General features: G+C 37.7%; 1 protein-coding gene across 2 annotated transcripts in view; it reads right to left on the reverse strand.

The window, feature by feature from the left end:
* The window catches only part of zgc:113516 (ethanolamine kinase 1), a 27,305-nt gene extending 18,072 nt beyond the window's left edge, over positions 1–9,233 (reverse strand). For both annotated transcript variants that reach the window (XR_004332960.1, XM_032522687.1), the window contains exons 1-3: positions 8,825–9,233; positions 2,907–3,169; positions 1,427–1,570 (exon numbers count right to left, since the gene is read on the reverse strand). Coding sequence is in view for 1 of the 2 variants with exons in the window: in XM_032522687.1 (XP_032378578.1) it covers positions 1,427–1,570; positions 2,907–3,169; positions 8,825–8,965 (548 nt within the window). In the remaining variant the exon portion in view is untranslated. The remainder of the gene's footprint in view (positions 1–1,426; positions 1,571–2,906; positions 3,170–8,824) is intronic.
* Positions 9,234–11,459: the final 2,226 nt, after the last annotated feature.

The raw sequence follows: 11,459 nt of genomic DNA on the forward strand, positions 1-11,459 counted from the left end.
TTCGCAAATGTTTGCTTGAATGTTGTGCGATGCTGTGTGAAAATGAATGGAAACACCTTAAAATGTCTAAAATCAATTTGAAATACCAATTTGATCTCAAACCAGCATGTGACGTCATTACGCAGGTCTTAATTTAAGTTTTTTTTACCAAACGTTTTTAATCTTCTAAACGGATCCTAACTATGCCTTTGATGGCCACTGTATATACATGATATTGGGAGTCTAAAGATGCATTTTCCAGGGAGAAAGTCAGAATCCCGGCTCCCACACTGTGGGAAATACTACACAGTTGATGGGCCAGTTGAGCTCTTTTTTAAAAAATAACAAGTCATCGGCTAATGTTGTGCTCTTTGGCCTTTAAAGTAATGCTTGAATAGATTAGTACTGTTGGTATTAAGCTTGACTGCCAAGTGTACTGTTTTAAGTTTATGTGAGAGCAGACAGACACCGTAAAATCCAGTCCTTACCCATTTTCTCTGTTTTTAGTTTCCGAAAGGCCACAAATCCAAAGCTTTAAGTTAATTTCTGACCAAGCCGAAGCACCCACAGAATGCCTTTTTGGTTGACTCTAGTGCCTCTCTGTTGTGATTGTAGGCCAAAGTAAACCCCTAAACCTAAACATGCATGTGGTAGATGTAGTCTTCAGAAAGACTGCCAATGTCCATCAAAATCAAAATCGGTCATACAGTTGCACAGTCATGCTCAATTTCATATCTGCAACATCAAATAGTGTACAATAGTTCTAGCAAAGGTTGCAAGTGGTCGGTGTCATCTACTAAACATTCCCATTAGCCCAACAAGTCACTGACAACTTGTCTCACATTGCCAGACCTTCGTCCACAACACTGCGGGGGAGGGTCTGGCTTGTCCACACAGCAATCCGTTAAGAGAGAAAAACGTGCTTTAGTGTATTGGCATTTCTTTAAACCAATCACAATCATCTTGTGCGGTGCTAAATGACAAGTGGAGCCATGGTGCCGCTGTAAATTGCCTCGGGAAGGAACTTGTTTTGGTGGAGCAAGTGTACGTTCAAAGGTTGTATTCGTTGTGCAACAGAAACCTCAGATTGGACAGATAGTTAAAAATTACAACACAAAGAAAGCGGAAGGTAATGGACATCTTAAAAAAAAAAAAAAAAACTCCAAAGAGAGTCTGGCTGAATTTCCGGCAGAACGAGAGCAATCCTGGGCGTGGAACGTCAAGGACATAGACTGTTGCTGTAAAAAAAAAAAATCAACTCTCCAGACTTCATTTATAGTGAAAAACTGAGTTTGCAAGATGTAGTTTGGCTTTGCAAAGCTGCTCTGGAGCAATGTAGTCATTACTCGCTCTGATGCTGCTGCTCATGGCCAACTGTGTTGAGGAAATGCGTTGAGATGACTACGATATCGCAAATACATTGAGATGATATTGTCGAGAGTTGTACCTTTTTGTGCAGCGCTGCTTAGCTGGGCTACTGCTCTGCACCAGCGTGAGAAAGTGGGACATTTTTGTCCAGAGAAGAGGTTCAACAGGCAGAGCACATTTTGGCTGGATGGAGTGGATTCTCCCCATCTCTGCTGCGATCAATCTGCAGAGAGAAAACATTTTCTTAGATGAGCCTGGCTGACGCTGTTATTGCACAAACAACAGTTATCAGAGTAGAAACACAACTCCCTTTCCATTAAGCGCTCTTATCTTGTTCTTCTTTTTCCAAAAAAACGTGACCTTTTGACTACTTGAATGCTCGTTCTTGAGGCATCTTAGCGGTGACATAAAGTTTTCTGGGTATTCCCCAGAGAGGTTATCAGGCAGAGCAAGGTTGATTGATGTGTATCGTGGCCCTGGCTGTTTAGCCTTGGCTGGTTGTGTTGTGTCCTACTGTCCTATGGTGAGAATAATGTTGCTGGCCTGTAACCATGTGGGTTGATGAACGAGACCGGGGGCGTGACTAAACAACGTTGCTCAACATATATACACATGACCTCTAACAATCACTAACTGTTTCCTTAGAAAACAAGCTGTCGAGGTTTTATATTACTCTCAGTAAACCTGTTAAGGTTATACAGCTTGACCAGTGAATGGACCTGGAAATAATAGCCACTGGCATTACTTTTTTTTACCCCTTTTTTGTGCTTTTCCATGATACTGATATTGTATAGCCAGTCTTCACATTAAATGTGTGTGTGTGTGTGGATTCATTAACTGCCATATTTTGTCTTGACTTTTAAAATTGAAAATTCAAATAAATGGCCTTGTTGAAAAATATATTTGCATGTAGTTATGCTACATCATTACAGTCGCAGGTCATTATGAAGACTGAACACATTAATGATGTGATAATAACTGAACAAACAAGAAACCTTTGTTTCTTAAAATAGAAATTAATAGAAAGTCGAATGAAGGAAATTTTACAGCCAAACCTTTCAAAATAAATACATATTTTAAACAGTGTTAGTGAATGTTCAAATGTGTCCTGGGTTTGACAGAAAGATATATATATACATGTATATTTAATTAATTGCATGCTTTTCAAAATAGCTTTTTCTTAGATTGCTTTTTGTTTTGACAAATGGAAACCTGTTGTCAGAAGAACTAATAATATAGGCAAACAAAGTGGTAAGGCTGATACTTATACAGTTTTTGAAAAGTCTGCAACATGAGCATGACTTCAAATTCAATTTTTCAACAATAAATTCCGAAAAAATGCTAAAATTCTCATCACCTTTTATTCCCTTCATGACCAAATAGCTACACTGGATGATAATCAACATATTGTCGTTTCCAGCAATGAATGTGGAAACTCTGGAAATGTGAACCATGACATTCCCCAAAAAAGCAGATAACTACTCTTGGTACCCCGTCTCTGATCAAATCAACTTTACAAAAGAAATCAATGAAAATGTGAAAGCTGTTCTGGCAGAGACCTGTAGATGGATGGTTGTCGCAGCAGCTCATCATCCAGCACTGTTCCTCTAACAAACTCGTAGCATATGCCATTCTGGAAGCTGCAGTAGATCTGTGGACCGCACCCGTGGGCGTGGAAGACCTGGAACATCTCCACCTCCCGGTCCCTGTTCACGTAGAGCTCCGTCATTTTGCCGTACAGTCGCACCAGAACACAACCGGGCTCCTGGAGAGAGACCACGTAGCATCCAATAAGCTGGTTGGTGATGCCTTCTGTGAATTTCTGAAAGGACAGGAAATCAACTCAGAAAAATTTAAAATCAGCTTCTTAGCAGTACACAAAGAGTCAATAACACTAAAATCAACACTGGCTTTCTACAACATTTTAAAAAGGAGCTTGTGTGTAACTTAACAGATAACATTGATAACATGACACAACCACTTAAAAAAAAAAAACATGTTTTTTGTGATAGCATTCATGATATTACTGACATGTGGACAAAATGATCACACATGCAATAGTCTTTTGGAGTTTTATAGTCTGTATCGACAATGTTTTAAATTGCGGTATTGTTCAGGTGCCTGCCAAAAAATACGCCAGATGTTCCTCATTTCAGCCAGATGATCGTTACCTTAAACTTTCCCAATGCTGACATTCTAGACCCTAGATTCATTAAGGAACAATGGTTAACTTCTCCTTAGATCTCTGCAGGATAAATCCAGACGGCTAGCTAAATCATCTGTCCAATCTGAGTTTTCTGTTGTACAACTAAAACGTACACATGTTCCACCAAAACAAGTTCCTTCCCGAGTTTGTTTTGCAGAGGCACCGTTGCTCCGTAAACCAGAGCACGTTTCTCTCCCATGCCGAACTGCTGTGTGGACCAGCCAGACCCCCCTCCACAGCGCTTTGGATGAAGGTCTGGCAATGTGAGACTAGTGTTTGTATAACAGGCAGTCACATCATTATTCTGTAACTATTAGGTAAGTGAATAACGTGCAAAGTGTAATGGGTCACTCCACTAAACCTCAGACTGAGTTACAGTGTGTCCATGTCAATGTTGGACTAATCACTCTGAACAAGGTTGCGCTCAGCTTCAGAATGTAAATAGAAGCAATATGTTTAGTCTCGGGATTTCAACTTTTTGTACCATATCAATTTACAGGCTGCTAATTTACCACCGTTTTGGCTCATTTACCTAACATTTTAAACCGACCTTCCATTAAAGACACAGTTTGTGGAAAATAATAAACTTTAGAAACAAAGAGATAATTTGTCAGCTTTTGTTAATTTGTGTACTGGAAAAGAAACTTGAGAAAATAATTGTGACTTTTGAATCACAACACATTTGATCTAAATATCTAAAGACCCTCACAGACGGTAACATGGCACCACAGTGTGTAAAACATGGAATGAAACGTGGAATAGGTTTTAAGATCTTAAAAATAGTGAAAATAGCAAAACCACAGTGTAAAGATACTAAGCAATACCACAAGTAAGTAAGAGTATTACTTCAAAAGTCTAAAATATATATATATACTTACTCATGTTTGTATATTTTAAAATTGTCAAAGTGGCACTAAATATGAACCTTTTTGTAGTTTAGTCTTTTTCATATTGTCAAATCAACCAATTATATGTTCACATGGAAAATCCTGAAAATCCTGAAAAGTAACTGGTAACTCTGGCTGTGACAATTTCCCTCTGAAATAAAATGGAGTAGAAGAATAAAGTCACATAACATTAAAATAAGTAAGTAAATACTTGGTTACATTCCACCACTGAGAATTAGTTAGTTATGCCATTAATACACTCTAATTGACAAAGATGGGTCCTGAATTATTAACAAATGTTGTGGTCCTGTCTTGTAGAGTGGACTACGTATCAAAAAAATAAATAATGTAAAATTGATCTGGCATAGAGAAAAAACGATACAGGTAGGCTATGAGCATGCGACAGAAGCTAAATGACAGATGTAGATGTACAGCTGTGGACAGCTGCAGTCTGAACTTGGTGCTGGAAGTTGAACGATCACACTCCCAGCACTATGTGTACACAACCATACCACAGTGACCACTGTTTGCTTGAAAAGACCCCATCGGACATTTGTTGTAATTCAGTGGTTTCTCAAAGTCTCTCATTCTCTGCTACAGTCTCCACAGCAGAGCCTCAGATGGGCCCAGCACACAACAGCTTTTCATCTAGATGGAAAGTGAACAAACATGCCCACCTTGATATCTGATCAAGTATTTATAAAGTGGATGGAAGGCCACTTGGATACTTTCCACATGGCTTTTGTTTCCAGACTCTCTTTGTTTTGGATTTTCACATATCTTTACATGAAAGTTGGTAAAATGTTCTTGTTTAATGCGTTTTATGTGTTATTGTCATTTGAATACACACTGTTCATAGCACTTCTTAAAGTCATTTCTGTAGACAGAGAAATGCAGAGTACAGCAGGTGTATCTGATGTGCTAAAGTGCTCCAACAAGCCATGCAAATACTAAATAAATAATAAAGTGCATGTAAAGCATTCAAAATGGCTTTGAGTTGGAGCTGTTGTTTAATGTGTCAAAAAAAAGATTACAAAATGTGTCAGAGGAAGGAATAAAAACAAGAGCAGTACGAAACACACTAGGATGAAATACCAGACACGACAGAAAGAAAGAAAAACAGTGTAACAGTAGGAATTATCTCCCATTTCCTTATATATTTTATAGTGTATGGTCCAAAAAAGAACACAATACATCATTAAAGGGACTGTTGGACTCTAGGGGCTGAAGTGAAACATCCAGTCCTTTATGTACACTACTGGACCTGGTGTAGATTGAGAGGTCACCCACCCAATGTGCTGTCACATAACAAACATAAACCCCATTTCTGCGAAAGATTGGACCTTGTGTTTGCACATGGGACCAGAATAGGATTGCCCTGTTCTGAACAGATGCTCTGACAACACTGCACATCTGTTCCCAGGGTTAATATATAATAAAAACATCTACTTTTGTTGTCCAGAACCTTGGCTTTTCTGCTGGTTTTATACATTTGTCTTTTTTTATGATGCCATGACAGTGGTGGTTCTACATTGAATTACACCCAGAGCAAGAGACCACCTTCAAGCTCAAAAAAAAAGAAAGAAATTTTTTTTTGCAGAATTACTATATCATACTGTATATTTAAAGTTCTGATTACTTATACTGTCATAATTTATACAGAATTGTGTTAATTGTCTTTTGAAAATGTTGGAGGTGGAGATTGTTTACCTTAAAATATGTTTCTACCATAGTTAAATAACTGGATTTTCTTAAATGTGTTTTTTGAAATGTCTATATCTAATGAAGGATTTGTGCAATTGAGAATATAATTTTCTCTTTCACTTAGGTTGTTTATATATATATATATATATATATATATATATATATATATATATAATATATATAAATGACACACTAGATCAGTCAGATGTCAGAGTCGATGTACAAAGTGTAACAATAATAAATATCAAGATAACATGCAAATATAGTATAGATAAACATTCTTACATCACACAAATTTAAAAAGACACTTAAGAGAATCTAGTCATTACACTATTGCACTAAGAACTGTGTAACATTTCAGTTTTGTGTTACATTTATCACCATGTATGTTTTTACTTCATCTGTTACATAAAGGGCTTTAATTTGGGTTTTTTTTTTTAAAGAAAAAGAAAATTGTCAGCAGGTTGTACTTTAGACATAGTCACAACTTTCCATTTTAAAGCACTTACATGGCTATAATTCTATATTTATGTTAGTCATTATGTCAACATATCCCATGCAAAGACCAAAACCAACTGTGTTAGCCCGTCTCTCAACACTGACTTCTCCAGCCTGTGGCTTTCCTTTTTTGGCCTGTTAGTTCCTACTAGACGCAAGCCTTTAAAAACACATCTCAAATATACTTCTTTTTTAAAGCTAAATAATGCCCTAAAACAGATGGGCTCTGTTGTTTTTAGCATATGTTAATCTAGACAGAGGAAATAACCATTTAGCTGCAAATTTGGTGTGCTAGTGAGTATTTAGAGCAGCAGGTGTATGTGGGATCCACACAATATACAGTTTATGTTCATTGTAATAATGGAACACTGTATGGGCTATGCTATTTAGAATAGATTTCTTCCGTGTATTGTCACTCAGTATTATCAATCATTATTATCAGTATGCAAATGTACAGTTGTGTGGTTTACTATTTTTAAGACTTTTTATTTTCAAGATTTTCAAAACAACTGCTCATCTTCATACGACAAAACTAAAAACTAAAAACCAAACCACTGATATTCTCTCTCTCACACACACACACACACACACACACACACACACACACACACACACACACACACACACACACACACACACCACACACACACACACACACACACACACCACACACACACACACCACCACAGGTGTTTTAACTTGTCTTGGCTGATTGTGAAGGCAACAGGCAGCATGCTGGACAAGCCAATTTGAGCACAGCCAATCACAGAGGAGTAAGCAGCCCTGCTAACAGGTGCATGCCTGGTCAATGCAGGCCCACACAGTCCTGAGAAAGAGTCTTCTCAGCCTGAGACAGAGAACACCTGTGGGGAGTTAGTACATGAGCACTAGCAGGTGTGTGTTTAATTAAAGGGGAACTGCAGTTTTTTTTCAACCTGGACCCTATTTTCCTTTTTTTTTTTTTTGTCTACGTGACTGATGGGAACAACAATCTTTGACATTTCCAGTTTTAAGCAATATTGCTGCAGTCAACAGTTGCAAAACAAGCTATAATGTAAGTCAATAGGCCAATTATCCAGCTTGTATTTACCTTCACAAAAGTGCTAGTTTTGCCACCGACAGGCTCAGATGAATATCCTGAGTGTCTGACAACATTATGGAAAAGATTTCTAAGGAGGCCGACCTTACTGTTAAAGAGTAAGATCCTTTTTTAACATAAAAACATCTTCGAAGTTGCATTCGCTAAACCCACCAGACTCCATGTAATAAAACAGTAATTTTAGCATTGTAAAATACAATTCATTCAAAGTTGACAAAAACAAAATGAAACTATGAAAAGCCGTTTGGGGTCATCTTTCCACTTTTTCAACCATCACAACTCTAGTTCCTTAAACTGTACGGATCAGTTGACCAGCCATGGTTTGGAGCTCAAACTATTTTGATAAAAGGTTTATTAAAACAAGACAACAACAACTTCATCCTTATCTATGTTGCCTAAGAGAGAGAGAGGAAGCATTTGGTCTTATTTGTGCAATTACAGAAGGAAGAGAGATATGGAGTTGTGTGTGGCTGGAAAATGCAATACAACGTGCATACAATATGGTCTGTCCGTTCTGCAGCAAAATTCCATTTTTTATTACAGCAATTTCAGTCAAGACTGCAGTTTGTAAAATACTACTCCAAAAATATATTTTTTTTAAAGTTCACCACACTTTATAAAGGTTCTTTTGAAAGTAGCCATGATGGAAATCATATTGTGGAACGGAAAGAGTGAAACAAAAAACAAAACGGCATAAATTCAGTGTTATATCCACGGAGAACACAAGAACCTCATCACAAGTCTACACTTTTACAGATTGTATGTTCTATGAAAATTAGTGTGGGAGAGAAAATATTAAATTTAAAAATGTATCTTCTCCACGTATTTGCTTCTTCGTCTGTGCAGTTTTTTTTCAAACCGACCAAATGGAAAGGACTATTTACAAATGTCACAGTGACATCCATGATGCTGTGACAATGTCAATGACAGATCCAATTGAGATGTCATGTGACATAATAATGTGGCATATGACATCTGAGTTAGGGTTGCACAGTCGGTATGGATGCAGTAATTTAAAGTGAGATTTGAATGTGAACTTACTGGAAAATAGGGTTAGATATCAAAACACAAACATTCACTTGCCTTCATCTGAATGTTTTGTGCCTTCCAAAGAGGACGCAGTCTGCTGAGGAGATCCAGGATGCCTCTACGAGGTTCATGCTCATCAATATTGAGGTCCACATGGAGAAGCTGATTCCCAGCACCAGCACACCTATTGTCCATTTTTCTTTAACAATGCAGATGTAAAGTTTGAGTTTTTATTTTCAAAAAGAACTTGTTCAAAAACCTTTGGACCAAAGTCCTACTCTGTTCAAAGACCATCAAAACTGCAAAACTGGTGCCACTTGGATCAAAATTCTGGAAAGCCAAATGTGGGTTTAATCTTGAGACTAGAAAAAGATTGTCTGAACAATCCAAGAGCCATCAGTAGTATTTGTAGATCACTGAAATTGTCCACTTGTGTGTCCAGTGACTCAGCAATCCAGCTTGCTTATCAGGGGCCAATGTTCCTGTGGGTATCTTCAGCCCCACTCCTGCAGAGTTTACACATTAACCACCGGTGCCAGGAGGCCCGGTGAGTGTTAAACATAATTCAACAAGAAAAATGTCAGATTTTAAAACACAATGTATAAGGTGTGATGATGTAATGTTTGTGCTTCAGTAAACCTCTTTAATGTGCGTTCAAACATGGATTGTGCTGTATCAGTCCTTCCGAGGCCCAGCTAATAGGAAAATGCCTGTTTATAGAATATTACTTAATATAATGTGATAAAAAAAAATATTTCACACAAAAATCGGGACAAAAAACTTTCACTGTACTTGAAATGACTACATAAATAAGTGTCAAATGAGTTGCAACACAAGCAGAAAAAAGGCCTGGAATTAATTAACTTTTCATTACGGGATGTCTGTAATCCATTCAAACAGACGCCAGTAAGTGCTGTCAGCCACAAAGACACAACACTTGTGTCCAAATTGAGCTCAGCGTATTTTCTCTCTAAAAACTGAGATCTCTTCGCAGTCAATTTCAGCACAGCTCTCTGACACGCGCTGCCCCGCCACGCTGTTCTAATGTTAAAATGGAGCATGCTGCAAACATCACTGCAGCAAGTTGAATTTCATTCAAGCTGAAAAACAAAACAAAAATAGGCACACGACAAAAATCCAGCCTATAAGATGGCTTTTGATTTTGTAAATCATTTTCAGATGCATTACATTTGGCTAAACCGGCAAAGACTTTGAATGGGTGGAGTCCATTGTCTGACCCAAGTCACCGTGTAATCCCGAGGACCCATTTAAATATCACAGAATGAGTTCATTCAAACATGACCTTTCATGCTAGCTCAATGCCATGGAACATTTCAACATGATCACACTGTAAACACAAAACGAATTTCATAAACATTGGAGCAGCATGTTTTCAGTCTGTTAAATTATTTAGATGTTGTGCCAATGTTTACCATTTTGCATCATTGCAGTAATTGCCTAGAAGTCACAAATGTGGTGATCATCTCAAACCGAATACTTTGCAAGCTTTTAGACGAAAATGAAATTCACTTGCCATCAAAGAGAGTCTCATCATCAAAGATGTTGTGTATTGAAAGAGAGATGAGTGTCTTGATTAAAAATGTAATGGTCAGGCGGTAGAACAGAGTAGTGGAGTGAGTATTTGTGTTACTGCAAGGCAAGGCAAGGCCATGCTACTGCATGTAGCTCTCAAGTAAAGCTCAACAAATGGGCTGGGAGAAAAAAGAAAGATGACACACACAATAGCCCAGGCATGAAAAGATAGATCAGACAGATTTACTTACTGTATGTCTGGCTTCTCTCTTCTTTCTTGTTCCTTGTTATTGTAAGAACGGAAAATGTTGGCATTAACCTTTGAGCCTTGGAAATGAGTCAATTTATGAAAGAATCAACCCAGTAGCAGTTGTGTTGGAGACTAAATGAAAGAGTACCAAAACTGAGTTAATGTTGATGGAGTTTCACTTCTTGAAATTAGTCTTTTTCACTCAAGTCCTTAAATCAATGGGACCATGAGAAAATCTGTTAAGCAAAATGGAAAATAGATGAGGACGTCATTATTTATAGATGCTTTTTTTGTTGCTGATAAAAGATTTTATGCCTTCATTTTTACTTCTAATGGAAACCGCTACAAAGCCTTTCCAAGATCTCTGGATAAAGAATCGATTTCATGCAGGCATTACACTCAAAACCATGAGTGTGGGTAGGCTGTTCTCAAGAACTATTTGTACAAATAGCCACGAAAAGTAATGCACTGTATTTGTACATATACCATGTATTTCTTACTGTAATCCCTACGTTTAAGATTGCTGTAAGGCGGCGCTCTTGACCGTCCGTTGTAATACTGAACCGAGGACGTAGTATAAGACCACAAAATAGATGTTTGTGTCCTGGAAGTACTGCTTAAGGGGACTGGTGTTTTAACCCAAACCACAAAGTCTTTTCCAGTCTTAACTAGTTTTAGAGCCTAAACTTAACTGTCACGACCGCTGTATCAGCCATATCACAGGCACCTTTTGGTGGCTAAACTTAACAGTCACATATGCCTAACGGTGACTGGTCACCGTCATTTCGTAAAATATTACATACAAATTGTTGGCCATACGTTTTTGCACATTATTGTTACACTATAAACACTATAAACTGTGATTGTTTGCTCTCGTTGTCTAGGTTTTTATCAGAGATTGGTTAT

The sequence above is a fragment of the Etheostoma spectabile genome, chromosome 8, assembly GCF_008692095.1.
Source record: "Etheostoma spectabile isolate EspeVRDwgs_2016 chromosome 8, UIUC_Espe_1.0, whole genome shotgun sequence".
Lineage (NCBI taxonomy): Eukaryota > Metazoa > Chordata > Actinopteri > Perciformes > Percidae > Etheostoma > Etheostoma spectabile.